The following is a 22987-nucleotide window of genomic DNA, read 5'->3' on the forward strand; positions in this document are numbered from 1 at the left end:
ACTCTCTCAACCTTATCAAATTCTGCCCTCAGAAGTCAGTGGTGCTGGATCAGAAGGAAGAACTGGAACCAGTGGGGAGGCAGGGTGCCTGTAGCAGCCTGAAGTGTAGGGCTGTTAGGAAGAGCAAGCTGGAGCTGCACGGTTTCTTTTGGGAGTGAATGGAGACAATAGTAGATAAAGTCAACGTAGGAATGCCTTGGCTAACATGGGGGACTTCTCTGATTTGTTGTATGAGCAATTCTTTGATCAATTTTGGCGGTCAGACAACTGGCTGGTGAGAACCTCAGGAATGGTTCTGTCTCTGAATCCTTCAGGGAGGCAGGACAAGGGAATACACATTCTTAAAATGCTCCCATTGCTTAATACTATCCTTCACAATATAATAGTGTGGTTTTCCTGGGTGGGCAAACTAGCTTTCTGCTGAGGTATTGCATCCAGGCTAATGGTACACTCACCCAAGGGAGAACTGCTGCTGGAAAGGCAGTTGAACACTGTGATGCAAGAGAGAGAATGAAGGTGGATAAAGAATAGAGGGACTGGAGGAAGACAAGACCTGGAACAAGTCTCTCACATAATTCTAACTTTCACTTCTAAAAAAGAAGAAAAAATCTTTGAAGACTGACTTCGTCACCGCTGCGTAAATGGACATGTTATTTTTTATCTTATCAAACAGTAAGAAACAAAAGGATAGATGCCTTATCAACAGGCAAGAATAGACAGTTTTGTCATTGAGCCTGTAAGTCAGCTAGATTTGAGAACTAAATTTAGACACTTAAGGGCATGCATGTTGGGAACTCATTGCCTCAAATCTTCTTGAACTTGACCATTCCTTTAGAAGAAGATCCACAGTTGTACTGAAGACTGTGGTTGGTTTGTTTGTTTTTTAAAGACAGAATCACTCCTATTTTGATTATAAAACTACTAGCAATACTGGAAGCAGGTCCTTCTCATTTTCATATGTAGGACTTCTCACTTCTTCCTCTGAAATATGTAGTCTTCTGTGATCAGAGATAGATTATTAAATGGGGTCTGTTGTTGCATGGCAGTTTATCTTCTTCTGACTTCATTTTTGTTGCTGGACCATTACCATTTTAGAGGCAATCCAGCAGCCATATTATTTCAGTAAATGTATCCTATTAACAATACTATTAATAAGAAGTAGGTAAGAGTAAAATTCAGAGATTCAAATGTCATTAATTAGTAGAGAAACTATCCATCAAAACATAAATCTGATTTGACAGAAATAAGAATGTTTTTTTGCCCATCAAGAGCATGTGTAATTCCTATGTAAAGGGTGAGTCTGTAATATAATGAGAGATATTGGATTTGGCTTTTAGAGAACAAAAAACATTTTTATGAATTCCTCTTCCTTCTTCCCTTCAGAATTACAGTTTCAGAAATAACTTTAAAATATTGGCAGGTGTAACTTAACGGACAGCTCAGCCTATTGTTAACAACACAGGCACAAATGTTTCAAATGTGATGAAGTCTCGCTGCTGGAGAAGAGTTCTCACCAAACTTTGCCATTAAAAAAAACCAAAACAAACCAACAAAGAAAAAGTCTGCTTTCTGTAGTATACCTTGGAAAGTGTCCCTGTGATTAACACTCCCTCTCTGATGCTCTCTTCACTATGTTCCTAAAGTGCCAAGGACTATTAAACAAGTTCTTCAGTCAAAACAGATCGATACACAAAAAATAGGTTTCAGTCTTTCCTTGTAAATATCATCACAATCTATCAAACATACTATTTGTGCTGTTACATATTCCCTGTGTCTGTTACGTGGGCACTCAGGTAGAGCAAAATGTAATTTGTGGATGCACTGAAGAATTATTTTGTTTAGTGTTATTAACTCCCTAACCTAACCTTTAATGATAACCAGAGGAGTACTTGCCAAATAGATTTACTTTCTTCTGCCATATTTAATGGAATTATTTTCCTAACACAGGCGGCTGCCTGTTTTATTTATTTTTTCCATGTTGATCTGGTCACGTGTCAGCTACCTGTCATCATTTTTGCCCTCTGAGTATCGATCTCCCTTTATAATCCCCAGGAGAGATGGAACAAGTGTCTGATCTGAGTCCTGTCCCGTTCCCCTTTCATGTTCCCCATTCATGCCCTACACATTGGGATTTCTTCTTGCCTAGATTATACATTTTGAAAACTTGCTTGACGTAGTTTAGATATTGCAAAACAAACTCTTCATGCGTATTGCCACATTAACTTATTTTTTGGAGGCGGTGTGGTTTTTATTTGTCCCCCCAAGCTAACTAACACCAAACCAACATGGCTCCATAGAAAAAGACCCACCTGACAGTGCAGGCTTTCTGATGTTTTTTTTGCTTTCCCCTGGAGCAACAGTCTGTCATGCTTATGGAAAGAGACCTTTCTAGTCCCATAGCTCATCAAAAGCACAGCACACTGCAGTGCCCCCGGTATCTTTCTCCAGGTGCTCACCTCAGTTTCTTGAAAACAGAACATCAGAAGAGTAAAGGCACCTTGTATCTATCTGGATATCAGGTTCAACTTGCCTCAAGGTTCACATTGCATGTTTTTCCCATGCATCTTCAATCTACATCTGTCCAAAATAAAGTGTCAGTATCCAGGCAGTGTACTGACAGGCAATTCAGTTCTACAGCTGGATGTTCAAGACTGGTTCCTGGCAAAGTGTCAGGCACATTGCTCAATTAAATCATTTTTAGCAAAAAAAAAAAAAAAAAAAATAAATAAAAAAAAAAATCCTATATGTTTGCAACTTATCCAGCTGATATGGGTGCTTAAAATCTGTTGTTAATGTTAATTACAATTATAATTTTAAGAAATTTAAGAGCTGTGAACAAGTAAAATACTGGCCTTTCTCTGCAGGTGGGTTTCTTGATATGATCTGCTTTGCCCTGATGCTGTGAAGAGAGAGCAGCTCTCACAGGATTTCTGTTATCACATCAGTGGATCAGATGAGACATTTAAACACTGGAAGTCAAGAGGGATTTTTCCCCTGCTTGTGCTCAGGCCTTGATTTTTAAAGTAATTATTTCTAGGAAACCTGTAACATACAAGTGCCTGATTGTCAGTTCCTAATGAAGAACTACTTCACTGTTTGACCTGGGTTTGGTTTTCTGGAAACTGTTTTCCTTTACTTGCTTTCTGTACAGATATTAGATGTGCCATTTTCTATATATAATTGGAAGAGTGTTAGACAGTAAGTGTTGCAAAATCAAATCTTTGGGACACAGGAAACCTTTTCCTTTTTTTTTTTTTTTCTGCTCCTGACCCTGTGACTTTGAGGCATACAAAGGTTTTTCTGCTGGTTTTGTCGTTTGCTTGTTTTTAAGAAATTTCCTTTATTATCCTTGAAGTTAGCTCTTAGATTGTAAATCATTCACTGCTGTAATGCTACTGCTGCTTCTGTACCCCCTCACTGCTTCCTGCCCTCAAAAACCACAGCTCATCTCGGTCCTTCTGCCAAGCTGAATTTTGGCATTAACAAGCAGAGACATGAGACTTTCTTGGGGATGAGCATGATAAATACTATGCAGAGTTGGGAGTGGTCTCTAAGTCAAGGTAGTGTGTAGGTGTCTAAGGCTTTATATCCATTCACCACTAGCAGGTAAGCTGCTGAGTTAAAGACCCAGTGTTACTTCTGCATGCAGCTTGGATGTGAATAAATCTCTAATTTAAAGAGGAGAAGAAATCAGAGTAACAAAATAATATATTGAGTACTTTAGTTGTATCCTGTACTCACAAACCTGTGATCACAACTATGGTTCACAGGGATATAAGTAGCTAGCAGAGATTTTGAGATTCCCAGTCATATCCACTCCCTAGCTTGTTAAGCAATGTTGACACTTGAGGTTTTTGTTTCATCCTAGCAAACACTAAAAGTACCCAAGGATGGGCAGCAGGGCTCTAGTCTGTGTGCAGAACATGATACGCAGAGACGTTGCCTTTGCTCTGTAATGTTGCATGTATTATGATGGCATTGAAACACTTGCAGCACCTAGAAATGGAAACCTTTACTGTTTAATGAAATTGCTAAATAAAAGGTGCTCCTTATAGAGCGTTTTCAACACCTGTTTTGAAGGAATAACTCTGTTGGCATCACAATCAGTCACAATTTGTAGTATTCTAATCTCTGTGAAGGAGCCAGAAGTGTTTTCTTAGAACCTCCGAAAGTCAAGAAACTAGCTATGCTTCCAAAGTATGCATGGTTACATAAAATAGGTGTGAACCCAGTGTGATATTTAACTATTATTGTTTCTAGAGGCTTTTGAGAGGTGGCAAGGAAATGAATTCATAGAAGAATTAAGCTAAGAAAATTGCAAAGTTTTCTCTGCTTAGCAGAAAGAAGAAGTATTGCAAATAGTACAAAGTTGGATCCTTTAGTTCACCTTTACTTTCCATTTCTTGTTCCTTAAAAAATTACCTAGTAATGTGAGTAGGAGGCAACATATTTCTTTTTGTAATACTTGAGGCCAAAGAGAAATCATGAAGTATTTCAGAGTGATAGCTGAAACCTGAAAGATAATATCAAAACTTAACTACACATTCTTGAGGCTTCTGGAAAGCAATATTCCCAAATGTGAAGTCCATAACTGAAAATAAATTCTTTAGACATTATGCTTTCAACAAGGAACTGTAGAAGTGCAGTTGTACGAAACAGAAGGAAGCATACGTGTCTTGTAGAGGGAGTGTCTGTGATATAGTAATTTTTGCTTGCACAGTGTTCCCCAACCGGGTGGTAAAGCAGTCAGTTCTGGGTCATGCAGAGCTGAGCAGAGGCTGCAAAAACCCACCTGTCAACTTGTGGAAATCTACTGAGAGGATGACCCACTTCAAGTCCTGTTTTTGTTATGCCAAGACTGCTAGCTCTACCCTTTAATGCTAGCTCAGATGAAGTACTCTGAGCAGCACTATGTCAGTTACAAGTAGCAGTGTAGACATATGTGGGTCTGCAGAAAATTTAAACTCTGGCTTCAGGATGGAGTGTGAATGGCTCTGAAGTTCCCATGGGGTGATAAATTTTCAGAACTTTGAAAAAGTAGGTACCAAACTCATCAACTACTTAACAACAGAGTAAATAAGTAGATATATCAATTGAAAATGCTTTTCTATCATTATAGGAAGAGTGACAAGTAACAGGGTCATACTAAAGCATTAAGATTGTGGCAAAGCATCAGTGATACATAGGGTTGAGATCTCTCAAGGTTGAACATTAAAAGCCGTTTCCATCTCTGTTCAGAATGAGATACAGCTGCATTTTCTGTGATTGACTTACATGTAGCAGTCTAAGAGAATAAGGCAGACTTTATAACCTCAACTGGAGGTTTCATTTGCTATCCTTTACTATCACAAGCTACACAGTACCACAGCTGAGACCTGTTATCAAAGACTGATAAACTTGTGTCCAACCACTTGTCAGCGAGTTGTGTAAAACTGTTCCATGCCACAAGTGCCAAGGGACTATTAAAATACAACCTATTACTGTAACTAATGTTCATCTAGAAACATGTTAATCTGCAGAGAACAGGCAGTGTTTTAGATTTGATGATGATGTTTAGTGCCTTCTGAAACCATTTCTCTTCTTTGTATTGCTTTCTCTTTAGAATTCCTTTTCTTCTCTCTATTTCATGGAATTTAAATAATCCAGTATACTTAATACTTGATCAAATCAGGAACACTGTATTTAACATTCTGGTAAATATACCTTACTCTTTTTTTAGAAATAAACTTGTAAAGTAAGTCTAAAAATCCAACCTATGTAACTAGCAAGTCATTTTTCTGCAGGACAGCTAAAAGAGAGCCTGAGGAATGAGGCACATCTCCATCACCTTCTTGTGTTGTTTGTCCTGTCTTTGCAAATGCATAAACTTCATCTTCTGTATACAAAGGCCACAAATCACTGTGAATAATGGTATAGCTGAGTAGCACTATCTGTATAAGGTTCATGTAGATGTCTGTGGGGAGACACTGCCACAGGAGATCACTGCTCTTAACAAAACCTGCTTTTGAAGAGGACTGCACTGGGTCAAGGTTGAATGAAAGACAAATTGCTAGTGTCTTTCTCTGGGATGTTGATACTCTGAAACCACAAAGGAATGTGTTGTCTCCTATTTTTGAGGGCAAAGGCAGCAGAGAAGTGCTTTCTTTTGAGCTTTTTTTATTTTCTCCCTTACCACTATTTTAAGCACAGTAGGAAATATTTTGTTTTGGTAGCTAGAGTGGAAAGATTAAAAAAAAACAGTGCAATTGAATTTTAAAAGACCTGGAAGAGAATTCTGGAGGCATCACATGCAGCAAAAATACCATTTGCAGCAAATCTGTCTCCTGACTTCTGTGAAGCTGAACTTTCTACCTGAGACTTTTCTGTTCCTCTAATGCATTTTTCTGCCTCTGTGACAGCAGCACTCTGCATCCCAAGTTCTCTGCTCTTATGGGTCAAGCACTGCATCCCAAGCTTGAACAGCAGAGTGCACCTGGCAAACTGTTTCTTGCCCTTATACAGAAAAATGCCACTTCTCTCAGTAGTCACTCGGGTTCACTCACTGGTCATCAGCACAGCTGATCTCTTTCCAGCCTCTTCACTTCCTCATTCCCTGCTCACTTCATGCTGTGAGCATGATCATCAGTCAAATAATACTTTGCACCATTAAGCACTTGTCAGTTTACGTCTTCCTTACACAGTAGCTACAGCAAATGAAAAGCTTAGCTTTTTTTTTCTTTCCTATACAGAATTCCTTCTTTTTGCAGCAAAAGAGATTCATACCTTTCCCTTTCCCTGAGATTCATACCTTTCCCTTTCCCCACTAATCAGCATAGCTTTATATCCCATGTGCATTGTTCTCTCTTCTCTTACCTGGATTTATCCAGGTAAGTTCCTAATTAATAGGGCTGTCCATCAAAATTTTCATTTGGGATGATATTTTATCACTGAATGTACCTATGGAAAACGGTTTTCTTATTTTCCTAGTATCCTACAAAGGCACTGGGGATTTATGCATTCCCAGCACTAAGCCTAGAACACAGGAGAGATGAGACCCAGCCCTGGTGTCATATAATGTAAGATCATCAGGCACATTGCCTGGTACTCGATGATGTGTGTACAGCTTGTCCCATCACTTCCCACATCCCTTGGCCAGCTGACCAAATGTGGTCATCTTTTGCCCAGCAATGTTTATATTTCCCTCCTTCTCTCATCGTCTTCTTGGCAGGCCTGAGGACATACCTCAATCACAAGGGCTCCCTCATTATGCTCTCATACAAAGGAATGCTTTTGGGAGGTGGGGTGCTTAGTTTTGAAAGTGGTTTTCCTTTTCATTACCCTCCTTTTCTGTCTTTGTGCCAGCCTAGTGGTGAAGGTTTTAAGGAGTTCCCAGAGGGAACTTTTTGGAAATGGCTTATTCTATTTGCAGAAATTCTTAGTGTTTATAAAACTTCCATATGTAATCTTGTTGTCATATCTCTGTCAATATACTTCCACTGTGTAAAGATATTGTTTCTCTTTCTCTCTCCTTCCCCTTTCCCCATGGGTTTCTTATTTTAGCCCCTGTGCATCTACTTGCATTCTTGTGCTCTTTCCTTATCCTTACTTGCTGCCTCCACTTCATAGAGATACTGAAAGAATTGTGGGTGTTTTAACTATTTAAAGAACTGTTCTTAGATTCATGTGTCAATTCTCAGTAATTCATCAGTCAGACATTAGTGCTGGCAACAAATACACTGGTTCTGTAAAAAGCACACTTTCTTTTTGTACATTAATTGGGATTTTAGACTATGGATACCTTAATCTGGTGTGATTAAACCTCCCCAGTCCCTGAAGTAGAAGCCTGAGATATAAAATCTTGCATGTTTATACAATGTGCTCAATTTTTCAACACTTTGAGATGCAGCAGTAAAGCAAAATATATTTCCTTTGAAGGAATCTGAACACATTATCAAAGATACTGTCTCATATCAGAGGCAGAAGGAACAGTGAGATTTCTATACAGATGTGGGATGCCAAATCTAGGAATTATGGTGCTGGAATTAAGGAGGCATTTTAATTTCCAGTGGAACAATAATAGTAGAAGCCACAAAGTATTAGTCTTGGAAGCTTTCACTACTATCTGAAATCAGGACTTCTAGGCCAACAGCTGAGATTTCTGGAAAGAGAGGAACCTGAAAGTCCATACAGCCCTGTCATAGCAGAGTGGTTGGGTGACAGTCAGGTTTAGCCTGACTTCAGCCTTGTGTCCTGCCTGAGTGCAAAGCAGGCCCTGAACAGATTGACGTTAACTGCAGGTAGCTCTTACGGGAAGAACAAAAAGTACCAATTTACACTTGCAGTGAAAAAACCCCACGTCTTAAACCATGGCATTGCACAATGGAAACAGACAACCAGCTTTCAGTTTCTATTCAGTAATGATTTGATATAACACACCTCCTAGAACTGTAACTGAAAATTCTTTTTTCGTTCTTTTTTCCATCAGCATTTATAACCCGCTATGTATAGGATCAGTGAGAGGATTCTAGGAAAGTCACTGAGTGGTCTCTTGGTTTACAGCACTAATTTAATGAGCTCTCCTGCACAAAAAGGTCCACAAGATTGTATTTCCTCCAGTTTCTGCTTCAGAGACACATTTGCTCCTCCTGCCCTGCCCTTGAGATAGGTTTGTTGTTGACTCTTTCTCTTTCACCCATAGCATCTGGTTTACAGTCCTCATGTAAATGACGTCAAAACCAAACAGAACTTCTTGTAGCTAGAACAAGGAAGAAGAGAGACCTGAATAGCCTCTCTTGGGCTGTTGCTGTGCTGTCATGGGCCCTGAGGAATGGTACTTTAAGTCATTCTTGTACAGACTACAAGGAAAATCTGACCCAGGGAAGAGTATAGGAAGAATAATAAAGTAAAAAGGATTGGAAATACTTTGTATTAATTGGCAAAGTAACAGATCTAGTTCTTCCCCTTTAGTCATTCTAGCAAAATTTATCTGAAAACAGGAATTGTTGTGTCGATTTTTTTTTAAGAAAAGTTTTTATTCTAGACCTTCCGAATGGAAGTTGCTGTACAGTTGTCTCAGTTCCAATTGCAAGATCTTTAATTATGTGAGTTATTGGACTTCATTGTGGGTTTGGGTACTATATTGTACTGTAGCTGTAGCATCTGGTGTTTTTGCTGCAAATTAGTAAGACTCAGGATTTTCATGCTCTCGGGCAGACTCCATAAATTTAGTCATAAACCATAACTTCACTTTTTTTCTTCATTTGTATCACAACACAGCAGCAAAGCTCCATTATTCTTCAACATTTTCCCCTTTTTCCAGTTGGATATTTGATGATGTTTTATATGATTAACTGTTTCCTAGGAGGAAAGCACTTCCAGTAGTGGAACGGATTCCCTAACCTGTGGAGAGATTCCACGGAGCAGGTCAGAGGGGACTTTGATTGATGTGGATGACAGGACACCTTCAGCCAGCTACAGTACGTCTCTTCTGCTATTTCATATACTAAGGCTCTCTACCTGAAGTCTGTGTTTCTGCAAAAGTCTCAATAGTGTCAAGAGCTATAGTTACTCTGTAAATGCCTCTACATTATTTTATTGTATTGCTTGTGTATTGCACTGCCCAGTTCATTGTAGATTTTCCTGGAGTCAGAACACAAGGGGTTTTCACGGGGTCCCCCAGAAGAAACTTACTGGCATATAAGAGAAGTCCTCTGTCCCCTGCTATGGCAAATGTGGGTCAGGCAGGTTGGGAGGAAGACCTGGAATCATTAACTTTACATGAATAAATGCCATTTAGGGTATGTTCACTGGGGGTTGAGACTGGAAAGAGAAGAGAGAATTCTGAGCCAAACTACATGAATTTGGGGTTTTAAGAATCAGAAAGGCAAGGTAATTTTGGAGTTAGCCCATTTTAAAAACTGGAGTCTTAGCAAATTGATAATTATCAGCACCTCACAGAAGATGCTTTACATCCTTTAGCACTGATTTGTTAGGACAGTTTCTATTAGCAAAGGTTCTTAATGCTACTTAGAAGTCAATATTGATACTGTTTAAAAACCTGAAGGAGAAATATATAAATGACCTAAATGTATTTTAGGAACATAAATTTAGTCACCTGTTAGCTTAACAGACAATCAGTTTGAAATGAATGGAATGCCTCAAGTTTCTGTGCTTTAGGAAATGCTTCTTTTTTTTCTTTTAAACAGATGTCAATGAACGTAAATTGGATTTGGATATTGACTGGTCTGATGTGTTCAAACACGCCCGTGCTGTTTCCAAGACTAATCCTTTCTGGAATGAACTGTCAGCCTCCAACCCTTTCGTACATGATATAGCTGCTTCAAATAGAAATGAAAATAATAAATACCTTTCAATCTTAAAAGAAAAACACTATTTGTTCTCTAAAGCTTCTACCAACAGGGATTCTTTGGCTTCCTCGGGTGATGAGCTAGATATTGATTGTCTTCTAAGAAAGACTTCAACAAGAAGATCTGGACGATCCAAGAGTGTCTCTGACTTCCTGGATATTGTTGAAAACAGAAGATTTACTCCTCACGAGACAACACCTCAAAAAACTATAGCTTGGGATATGACATGGCTTCAAAAAGACCGTGAAGCCTACAAGATGGCTTGGTTGAGTCATCGACAACTCACTCGGTCTTGCCTAGATTTAGAAGCCATGAGCCATAGTCCTGGATGGGCACAAACGCAAGCTACAGACATTCATGTAGTTTGTAAACTAAATTATGAAGGCGGTTCAGTACAGCTACCTGACTCAGATATTAACATTCATGTCCCTGTGGGTCATGTATTACCTGGGGAATTCCAAGAAGTTGGTTTAAAGGCTATCCTCAACCCTCCATCATCATTTAACAATGAGCTGTCTAGCACTGTAAGCCCTCTAATAGAACTTACGCTGAGCAACCTCAACACGAGGGAAGCAATTTTCCTAGAGGTGAAAGTTGCAGCTAAAGTGAAGAATGATCCACTCAGCCAAGTTATGAGTGAAATGGTGTGTTTTTTTAGTCTCAATAAAGAAGGGCCTTTTAAGAAGTTAGAGAATTGCTACACTTATCAAGATACCATACAAGTGAAGCTAACAGACCTAAGTCATGTGATGTATGCTGTGATTGCCATACAAGCAAACAAAATCCAGCCTCCAGCAACTCATGTCTGGGACTATGTTCATAGAATGGTCTCAGTTGGAATTTATGGTCCCAAATACATTCATCCTTCTTTTACAGCAGTTTTTACAGTCTTTGGTCATAACTACATTCCAGGAAAACTCACAATTTGTGACATAAAAAAGGGAGGGAAAAATATGCCTCCCGTTGTGTTTCAGCTGTGGGGAAAACATACATTTCCGCTTGAAAAGCCACAAGATCTAAACATTTCTTTGATATCCTGTGATCCAGATTTTGAAGTGAAGATGGAAGACCAAAACAAAAATATTAAAGAGGAGGAGCTGAAAAGTGGTGAAATGGTCCGCCAACAATTCCTGTTTTCCATGCTTGGATGTAGGGAGATGCATTTCTTCGATTTCCTCGTTCAGATTAAAGTCTTAAAAAGTAGCCAAGTGACACAGTTCCATGTTACAAGTCCTGCCCCAGCTCCAAAATTGAGCGGAATTATCAATAGGCCAAAACGCTTACAAAACCGTAAAGAAATCAAGTCTGCACCTTTGCTTTTAATACCAACAGTTAGATATCCAAAGTTTCAAGATAAAACTTTGAGTGTTAATACTTATGGAGTGGCTTTGAAAACTGTGTTACGTCAAAATAAGATTGACTATTTGCTAGAATATTTTAAAGGGGACACAATAGCACTTCTTGGTGAAGATAAAGTAAAAGCCATTGGACAAACTAAAATAAAAGAGTGGTACGTAGGCATTCTCAGAAGAAAGATTGGTCTTGTACATTGCAAAAACATAAAAGTAATTTCCAAAGAACAAGCTATGGACACTGCTGATAGTGAGCTAACAACCAGGAATCTTGTTGAACAAATTGCATTGCCATTCAAAAAATTGACTTACATCTACTCAGTAGTTCTGTCTACAGTAACAGAGAGTGTTTATGACTGGAGAGCTTTGGCTGAGGTGCTAGGATACTCACATTTGTCTTTAGATGACTTTAATGTGGCACATGCTGATAAAGAATCAGAAAGAGTTGCACATGTAGTGAAGAGGATGAAGGAAGACTGCCATGCTAACAAAAAAAAAAGACTGTTTCTTTATGAGCTCATTGTTGTAAGTATTGCACGAATTAACTTGGTTATTGGGACTGCATTGCCAAGAAGCTACTTAATAGTAATGCGTGAACAAGAAAACATGGTCCTATACCTCTGTGGGAATCTTTACAAACCAGAACATACTAGTAAAAGTTATAGACACCTATAGATGGAAAATATGTCCAGACTCTCATGAAGAATAATACTTTGATGAATTAATTCTAAAGATTGCTCTACAAATGTTCTGTGAGCTCTGCTCATTTAGTATGTTGACTGGGTTGACTTTGTTTTGTTTTGTTTTTAAACAGCCTTGAATGAAACAGTTTTGTCTTTTGTCAGGGAAGTCACCATGGTAAATTGCTTCCCTGAGCAATTGACATTCCCATTGTTAAGTATTTAGTAACTTGATAGTGTGGAAACTCCATTATTTATATACTTTGTGTACCCTGAGGTCTATGTTAGCTTCATATTTTTAAAGCAAGAATGTCCTGATCCACAGGCTGAAGACATGGTTTTCTCTCCATATATGACAACTTCTTAGTCAATGTTGTAGGAACTTACTGAAATACTTGCAATATTGTCCTTATGTGTTTTCATGGGCCTCGTTTGTAAGCCACTGGACAACTTCTATGTGATTCGATACTGTTACATGTAAATTGAAAATGGTTTTATTCTAAATGCTTCCAGGTAATAGGCTGCATTGTTCAACGTCTTAATTTACTTACAGATCAGTGCACAAATTAATTTGGAATTAATGATTGCTCAATACTACCCTGGTTCTGACTGAAAAGTCTACCAGCCTACTTAGGAACAGAAGAGAATTATATTTGTGATATGAAAATAAGGTACTACGAGAAAGGATGTTTAAAAATTCATATTGTAGCCTTTCATTTGTCCTGAATTGTAAACCTTAATGGGGTTTACTTCTTATAACTACTCTGTCCCCTTTGAAGTGCTGACAGCAATATCAGCAGGATTCAGAAAATTTTAGTAGCAGTGGCTACTTACAACTCTTAAGACTGCATTAAACTCTGTGGAATAAAACTGACCAGGCATGAAGTACGGTTTAGTCTGCAGTGCCTCTGTACAAAAAGCTGAGGTGAAAATTATCAAAACTTTTAATTCAATACAGTGAAACACAGTTCATTATAGAACAGGCAAAAATGGGGCTTAATTAGATTAACAAGATGTCCCATTTTGTTGAGAAGTGTATGATTTTGAGCTATGAATTGCCAATGCCGGTCCCTGTGTTTGTAAAGCTAGACTTAAAGCTAGATGTCATCCATGTCACTTTTAGTTAGAATTTACTGGTTATTTCTTTTAATGAATCTATAGCCTATTTTTATGTTTAATGGGATTCTTGATTATCAGAACAAAGCCAAACTGAACAACCTTGTCTCCACTTTGCCAAAGTACAGGGGATTTGGTACTGTACACTATAGTCTGCTTCTCACTACTGTGCCTATCAAAAGTTCTGCTGAGGATTTTTATGGAAAACTGTTCTACAATAAATCACTCAAATGTCCGATTTTTGCAGAAATGCTTGATATTTTATTAAAAATCAGTATCTAAAAAACAAGGAAAACTTCTGGATTTTGTTCTTGATCTTTCACAGAAAAAGTCAACATTTACAGTGGAACATTTTGCTGTTAATTTGAGAAGAAAGAAAAAGCACCTATTGTTCTCTATAGCTCTTATCCAAACAAATAAAGGAAAGAGAATGCAACACATCTGCATTTGAGGGTTTCACTCCTGGAACCATTTTAATTTGTTTATTAAAACTCATTTGGCAAGGGGGAAGGAAGAGTTTTACACTTGCATTTCTGCTTAATTGTCAGCAAATTATCAGTTCTGTGGGACAGCTAAGTCAAAAGGTGCTGGCCAATGTAATAAATGATTTTTCAGAAAAGCAGTAGATGAATGACCACACCTTAGTATAACAGTGCTTTAGCTTCATTTTCAAGTTTCATGTCATATTTTTAAGCAGCTAAATTTGATGTTCCAAATATTTTTATTGGAGAAGCAATTTTTTCCTTCAGGTTCTGTAAGCTTGGCAGGATCCATGTGACACTGGAATGCTGAAGCAGCTGAATGCCAGCTCAATTTTTTTCTTAAGCTTGTACGCAGTTTTCCTATGACAATGTTGGCAACATCTTTTTGTAGGAAAAAGAAATATATATATATCTTTGTAAGGACAAAAAATAGACAAAAAACCTTCTTGTCTGCTTAGAAATGCAGAATAGTGCTATAAAAATAAATGATAATCTGTTTGTAATTACTGGTGAAGGAACACTAATGTAAATTATTGTTGCAGGCACTTTTGAAAATAGATTGCCAGGGATTAGTGGCACGTCTTACTCAGGACACCATCATTTTGACTTCAGCTGTCAAGCTTGGCAAATACTGGCGGGAGGTTGCAGAGAAGCTAGCCCGGCTCACAAAGCAGCAAATTGAGGCCTATGAAAAACCCCACCAAGGGAAAAATGGAGCAGTAGCTCTGGAGGTAAGGCTCTGGTGTGACAGTGTGTGCACACTTTCTCTTCTGCACAAACACAGCCAAGGCCCCTTCCTTCTTCTTTGCTTTGTGCACTTCGTTCCTTTTGCAGTTTAGCCTTGTTATTTAGTTTACAAGCCCTTCAATGCGAGGAATTCTCACCACATTTTGCTTGTAATTGTTTAGATGTTCCATTAAGGCCAGTTGTTCAGTGTAATTGTGCCCAATTAATTTGCTGTGGATGTCCTGGTCTCTGTCTTGAGCATGAGCTTTTTGCTCCCACCCATAGGGCCACTTTCAGTCCCTTCTTATTGTCCTGTCTGCTTGTTAATCTTACTCCTCTGGTGTAATTTCAGACACAGTGAGGAAGACCCTGTAGTCCTTGCAGGAGCCATTTCAAATTACCCTAAGCATAGCTTTTGCTCTTTCCACTAAAAGGAGGCTTATCTCCACCATGAACACTTTTATTTTCTGCGCTTCTATAATGTTTGTCATCATTTAGCTTAAGTAGCATGACAAGAGGTTGGAAGCTCTGATGCCAATTCCACTTCTGTCCTATTACATGAACATGGCAAATCCATGTTCTAATTTCATAGCCTGTCAGGTAGGTCACACTATTTATCTTCCTTTGGAAAGCACTCTGCTCATATAGAAGTACGAGATCTAAGTAAAAGTCAAGTTGTCCTCTCAGATGTATTTTAGTGCATATGCATCTAAGGAGCAGTTTAGGTGCCTAATTATCTCTAGTGCAATTTGAGTTCCCTAGAGAGTAGCCATGGCATCCATGCAATGTCAGATATGTCACAAGACTTACGGTGGGCCCTGATTCACATTGAAGGCCAGCCTGTGCTCCTGGCACAACTTTTCCTGGGCAGCCAAGATGCTCCCTGCATTTCTCTACTCTTACTTTAAGACCAAAGCATACAGTAGATCCACTGTTCCCACAGAGTTACAGAGTTATGTGCCAATGACATCTAGTTCCCAGACTGGGTTTTACACTGGACACCCTCTTTTATAACTGCTGCTGAATGATGCTCAAGCTGACCTTTCTGCTTTGAGTGCTTACACTCAGGCACGACTCTCCTTCTGCTTGTACTATCATCCCCCCATTATTGTTTTAAATCGGTGTGTATTTACATGAAACCCATCTTCTGCCTCATACAGTCTATTCTTTTGTCTTCCAGAATTTTTTACATTATTTTTATGATAAACCACCTACAAGACTCATCACCTTTCAGCGAGTGTCTGCTGCCAGAAGATAGTACTGTCAAAATCATTAAAAAAAATCCAATAATAGAGAATGTTCTGTTTTTTTAAGAGAACATTCAATAAGCATACAAAGCTCAGAATTTTGCTTTATTTTTGTGCCTTTCTCAAGGCTTAGGATGGTCCAATGGACAATTTATTGGTTTAGTGTGAGCCTTGTAACAGTGCTTGTCCATACAAGTGTGAGTTCAAAGCAAACTAGGTTTCTAGCACTGGTTTGTCACATGGACACTCACCATCCTCACTGTCCTGTGAATCTAACCCTAAATTTCAGTACTTTCTACTTGGTTCAGTGCTTTCTTCTGACCTCTGAACTTCCCAGTGTTCTGGAGAATTTGAACCTCTACACGGAGAAAGCAAAACTGTTTGTAAAGTTTTGTGTATGTTATTCAGTAGGGAGGCAAAACAAATGTAGGTAATGCAGTGTAAATTCGTACCTGTGTGGAGACGCTCCCAGCGTTGTTACAGGGTTGGCTTTAGTCTGACTAATTTTGGAATGATTGCTGATCCTCACATTTACTTATCAGGTATAAGAGAACCCTGATTTAAACCATCTTACCCTGGCCTGGAATTTTCTAGGGGAAAAGCTTTCTCATTGATAGTAGTTGTTGGTGTGAAAATAGGAAGCCAAACAAAGGGCAGAGTAATAAATTTTGACTAATTATTGAGGATTACCTGAATACATGAACCATTTTGTTACCTATGGAGGACTGTTCTACCATCAAGAGGATTGATTTGTTGATCGCTTTTAAAATTAATATTTTTCTTAGTGGGAGAAATCTTCTACCAGATGATCACAGAGACAACCTGAGGTACATACAATTGGTGCCTAGATTTTGAAGTGCTTTTCATCAGTAAATTCCAAATCACTTTACAGAGGATGTAGGTATTATTATTACCTACTCAGCAGAGGCAGTGGGAGCAGAGGGAAAACTCATGCACACAGCTGAGATGAGACTTGCCCAAGATGCTGCATTGATTTAATATTTTGTCTGAAAATCCACATTGATAAAATTCAGGACTGTCAAATGCACTTCAGTTCATCCATTGCATTAGAGTATGTGGGTGTGAAGAAGAACCTGTCTAAGAAGCCTGTTTTGCAATGTTAGTTCAGTGTGATGATTGTGTAGATTAATGCTATTGATCATGCATCGCTGGTGACCAGTTTGTAAAGCTTTTGATCCTCCTCCTCCTCCCGCCCCCCCCCCTTTTTTTTTTTTTTCCTTTCCCATTTCTTTAATCCCAGGAAAAAATCAATGGTGACAGAGTAAAGGTAACCAGGGTTTGTATTTTAGGCAAATTTCAGCCAATTCCCTGATTGCACAGTGTCAGACTGACCTTCAGCATAAGTCAAAGCAGAGCATCTTTTCACACTCACTGTCTTTTCACATTCCAGTGAAGACAGAAGGCTGTACCTTAATTCTTCAAACATCCTGGTCTAACAGGAGTATAAGGAAAGCAAACAGAAGACAGAGAAAAGGCATGGCCAGCAGCAGAATATCAGGAAATCCCAGTTTCTCTTTTTGACTACCTTGGTTATCAAGCTAAAAATAGGAATACAGAAACCCTCTGGTCTTAGCATAAATGTAACTGTGGTGAGATGCCTTAGTTCATTAAAATATGTTGTAATATCTAGTATTTACGGTAGTACATTAAAATCTTCTTCAGCATAGCCTGTCTAATAAAATGAAAGAATTCATTGCTCTCCTTCTTCCTACCTACCACTACATTATTTTTCTTTCCTCCATTTGTAACCTTATGGTTATGACCTATGATAGACTTGCTTAAAGCGAGAAGTAGGCACCATTTGTTTTGGGCAAATGATGATACCCTTCCCACCTGTAGACCTAAAATAAGAACCTTCCCTGGAAGCACAGGCACTTTTTTATGGCTTAGACTAAAGGCAGAAGCCAGACTAATCAGGCTGTGAGATACACTACTGAGAATATGAGTTTGATGGGGTTTGGGGATGGGGGAGAAAGGCAGCAGAAGAGAGATGTTTACAGAACCTATGATAGACTCAGTCTTGGGGTAAGCTGAGAATTCTTAGCCCAAATGTGAAGAAAAGCTCAGAACTATGAGCAAAGAATTTCTCCTGTTACTCAGTTACTCAAGGAATCAAGTAAATAAAGCTTAAATCAAGGAAATGGAGCTTTATGTTATGTATTATTTGTAAATTAATAGGATTATATTGAGGAAATAACCAATTTCCTTCTGAATTATCCTTCAGAACCATGAAAAACACTTTTTCATTAAGAGAAAGAGATGTTAAAAAAGTCTGTACTTTCTGATCACTTCTGTGCATGTATATATAAATGTACACACATCAGTCCATAAGCTTTTATTGCTATGTATAAATGTGTTTCTGTTAAAAGAGCAAATGCCAGTACGTTTTAAGAAAGTGAGGTGTTTCTTTGTGGTCTTGTGCATCATCCCTGCAATCGCTAACTCAATCACTCTTGCCTAAGCCTTTGTTGTCAGTGAGGAGTGGGAAAATAGAAAGTGGATAGTTCAAGTTAGATTTGGAAAAACAGCAGCTGGGAAAACAATCTTTTATCTGTAAACAGAGCAAACTTACTCTGGACATCAGCATTTTAAAAGATGTAAGTCCTACTTGCTATCTGAATCACGCTCTCATGGCTTAATTAATGTCACTAGACCAATGACTGATTAAACATGCTAAGGATCTGCTCTATATTTGTTTGGCATAAAATAAATATATTGTAGTTTGAAATAGGGAGCACTGGTAACCTGTCTCTTCATTTCCTTTGTTTCTTGCAGGACACTTTTAAAATTCTATGTCCTGATTTTAAAAAAGTAATTGTAAAGGCTTTCGACTCTCCTGTTTTCGGAGTGTATGTGTAGTGGGTTTGTTTGTTTGTTTGTTTGTTTGCTTTGTTTGGGGTTTTTTTGTTGGTTTTTGTTTGTTTCTAAATCAGATATTTTATAGATAGACTATCTGCTATATTCCTGCCGCTGTTACCAGAAAACATTTTGTAGAGAAAAGAAACATGTTTAAAAGTTCCAGGCTAAGTAGGGGGACAGTGGGATGTTGATTAATGACACAAAGGGAAGCATCAGCCATTAAAGCACAGTTGAACTCCAAATAGGGAAACTGCTGCTGGGTGTATGCATTGCAAAAATGACTAAAGGGAAAGGTGTTTTCCTGCCACTCCTGTTCTTTGAATAATAATTTCAGACAAGTATATCTTTTGACTTGGTGGTAATGACCTGAATGATGAATTTGTTTTTCTATTATTTACTCCTCCAAGGAATTTAAGAGTTTCATAGAAATGAAGAGCAAAAGATTGCCTTTTATGAAAAAATATTTTAGCGTGGCTAGGGATCAAATGCTTATTTTCTTTTATTTCCTTTTTTTTTTTTTCTTGTGACATTTCTACCATTTGAAAGATTTAGCTTTTTTTTTTTTTTCCAATAATACAATTTCTGCAAATAAACCTTCTTATTTTTTCTGTTACTTTCAGATGATGTGGAAACCTGCATATGACTTTCTCTACACGTGGGCTGCCCATTATGGATACAGTTACAGGGATGTCTTACAGGACCTGCAATCAGCCTTGGATAAAACGAAAAACCCAGTAACAAAACATTGGCGAGAGTTAACTGGGACATTAATTCTTGTGAACTGCATGGAGGTTTTAAGGGCAAGTGCTTTCTCCAAAACGGAGGAAGAATAGGACACCAAGATATGTTTTTGAAAAAATCACTTGGGAAACTGTACTGCTGATATTTATGTTTCAGTGATGCTTGCAGAGCAGGACAGAATGCAGTTTGTTTTCTGTGAGCTGATGCTGGGTCTAGCCCCATGGTTCTCAGCTACAGATCGCCAGATCTTGCTAATGGCTACTGCGTATATAAGAAAAGAGTGGGGATTGAACTAGTGAGGTCAACAAAAATTACTTGAATTCTATAGGGTAGTTTCTAAAAGGAGCCATTTCTGATTGCACTGACTTCTATGTGGAAATCATTTTTAAAAACAGAACTACACATGGATGAGTTCAGTCTGCGGGGCCTAGATATACATTGTTTTGTGTGAGGTATTAAAAATCTAAGTATTTAATACATTATTTTAAGTGGCGTCCAAACCCCTCAACTCAATGGGTACAGGTTAGCCTAGAAAAAAACCTTCAGGATACTTTAATTTGCAACTTGGACAAAATTAATCTCATCTGTTCACAAAACAGAAATTCAACAGTTATTTGCACCTGGGAAATCCTGCTCAGTCCTTCCAAAACAGCTTCTGATATCTTTTTTGAAGACTGGAAGAGAGATGGGCAATGTAATGGTCAAAGATGATTGGTTTTTATTGGTTTGTTGATGTAACCAGCTGGGTTTGTGTTCTCTCTTTTTTTGTTGTTGTTTTGTTTGTTTGTTGTTTTTGTGGTTTTTGTTGTTGTTTTGGGGTTTTTTGTTTTGTTTTATTTTAATTCCAGCAAATGTGTCTAGATTCTGCTGAGTGGAAATTCAGGAAAATTCAGGAAGCCTTCTTGGTGTACATTGTCCATCCCTCTGATCATTTGCTTATTCTTACTCTGTCATTATTAAATAAGTAAATAGGGAAGAATGGCTTTGTAGATACAAGGGCTGTAGATAGTTCATACCCACTTCTGTTGATAATTTTCTTCTGCCTTACTGTATGAAGAATAATAAGTGATGGCTATTATTTTTTTAAAAAAAGTTGTCAGTTGGGTGCTTTTTAGATTAATTTATTATGGAGCAATTAATTATCATTAGTCACATTTTTAAAAAAGAACCTTGCTTAAATACAACCAATAAAAAGCTGAGTAGCTTCTTATAAATACAGAAAGTACAGGCTGAATAATAGCTACGGGCTACCAAACTATTTTATTTTTTTTACATGAGATTTTAAAAATATATTTTAGTTAAGTGATAGATCTAAAAGGTTAGAGACATTCTGAACATCTCTAATCTTTCTTCATTCTGAAACATCAGAAAATACTCATGATAACCAGTTGAAAATTGGAGTTCTGCTATCAGGTGCAGTTGAGAAGCCAAAGGCAAATTCTTTCAGGAGTACCACAAAGTAGTAGCATCTCAGTCCAGAATCTGTGCTTCCACTGTTTTTTTAGTTGATCTCTTCTAAGGAGGGAGGTCTTGTGATTTAACATATAAACATTTTTCTTCCCCTCTCCTTTCCTTTGACTTGCTTTTTTTTCTGCTTTCATTAAGCTTTCCCAAAGCATGCATAGCTCAGGAAGGAGGCTGAGGAAAGAGCACTTGCTCCAGCAATGGGGAAGCTCACTCATCAAAAGGCCCTTTAGCATCAGGGCATGAGTGAATTAGCATGTGTGCAAGCTTCTGCCTTTCTGGACTTGCTCCTGATTTGCAACAGAACAAGGAATTCAGCCCACAGAACAGTAACTGGTGTTGCTGATCAAAGAAATGTGGAGAAAAAGGAATCGGATTATTAGAGCTCCCTGTTGTTTTAGGTGCTAGCACCTGTTTTATGTCTTGCCCTGTGCAGTTTTAAAACAAGCTGCAGAGAAAATATGAAATACCTTTCTCTTGTTAGCAGTACTTCTGGGCAGAGACCAGCTGTTCCTTCCTTCTCGACCCCCAAAGGAAAGAAAGTCTCTGTTGTCTTTCTTTTTTGTGGTGCTGGGTAAGGAAAAGGTGCGTTCTGGTTCATTTGAAAATAGGCTTCTTCAAAGGCAAAAGTATAAATTCAAATATTTAAATTATAAATATTAAAAATAGACATTAAATTAAAAAAAAACCTTTAAAATAATATTTACAACATGCCACTGCATACTCCCAGGGAAATTTTTTTGCAGGTTACCCAGATTGCCGCTGCTTTCACCCTAGCCCCTGCTTATAGCAGACACTCTGAAACCTGAACAGGATTTTGCAGTGGTGCAAGAGGTCACACACCATCTCCCTGCTTAAAACTGCAGGGAAATACTTTTTAGCTCCCTAAGAGCTGAAATACCGGAGCAGATCACAGAGAAAATCTTTCAGCTTCACCACGTTATCTCATCAGCTGATTTCCATGTATTCTGGCAGGCCAGGCTCTCTTACTGAAAGCCCTGTTAAGCACCCACCCCTTTTTTTTTCTTTCCTTCTTGTTAACCTGGCTGCAACAGCAAAACAACTCAACTTACTTCTGCTTCTGAAACAGGTGTGTGCTTCCATCTGTTTTTTGCACATATTAATTTCTTACCTTTAGTAAATGTGCATTTACTGCATGCCCTGTTGAAAAAGAAAGTAATATCCAAGTTCAGTCCTGTATTTTCCTGTTATAATATTACTACTAGTCAAAAGGTGGGGGGGAAAGCTACTTAGAAGCACCCATTCCAGTTGTGCGATTCTACCAAATATGAAGGACAAGCTGCCCAAAGACTTTAGGGCTGAAGGACAAACCATCCTGAGAAGGTGGTCAGTGATCAGGAACTCGGGATGAGAAGTGCCTAGGGAGCAGAGGCTGTTGCCTGTTATTCTCATGGCCAGGCCCTCTCATTGCTGTGAAACAACAGCAAAGTTGTTTCTGTCTTGAACGAGAGTTGAATTTGGCCCAGTAAGTTTAGCAAATATTGACTTAGTGAGTCAGTGTTCTCCTCAGCTTGCAGAATTATGCAACTGGTCCTCCAAGTAGATTTCTTTAAAAGGGAATTTGTATCTGTTTGTAGTTGTGCCATACTCCAGGGTCTTTGACTGTGGGCTTTGGTTGCTAATTGTGTTCCCTGTTTTTGCTTTAAGCTTCTGCTCATATGAATGAAATGTGCACTCGTGCAATATATTCTGTTTACTTTAGCAGCCCACACTGGATATATTAAAAAAGAAAAAAAAAGGTATTTAAACCCCATATTTTATTTAGTGCTCTAGTATTCAAAACCACAAAATGCCAGCTGAGAGTGGAAGCAGCTGCACTCAGCAGCAGCACACAGCTAGAAGCACATGGCTTTGGTAAACACGCTCTGTTCCTGACCTTTTCTCCTTTCCTCCCACCCTGTCAAGAGAGAACAGCTTTCCCATGAGTCTGCA

General features: G+C 38.4%; 1 protein-coding gene across 1 annotated transcript; it reads left to right on the plus strand.

Moving 5' to 3' along the window:
• Positions 1-205: 205 nt before the first annotated feature.
• On the plus strand, positions 206-19662 carry MACC1 (MET transcriptional regulator MACC1; the record flags this gene model as incomplete). Its single annotated transcript, XM_082044607.1, has 5 exons — positions 206-274; positions 9341-9455; positions 10185-12223; positions 14519-14707; positions 19450-19662. 5 exons carry the CDS (start codon positions 206-208, stop codon positions 19660-19662), a joined length of 2625 nt encoding a protein of 874 aa, XP_081900733.1.
• Between the last annotated feature and the right edge of the window lie 3325 nt (positions 19663-22987).

The sequence above is a fragment of the Streptopelia decaocto genome (assembly GCF_964273445.1).
Source record: "Streptopelia decaocto genome assembly, chromosome: 2".
In the NCBI taxonomy this organism is placed as follows: Eukaryota; Metazoa; Chordata; class Aves; order Columbiformes; family Columbidae; genus Streptopelia; species Streptopelia decaocto.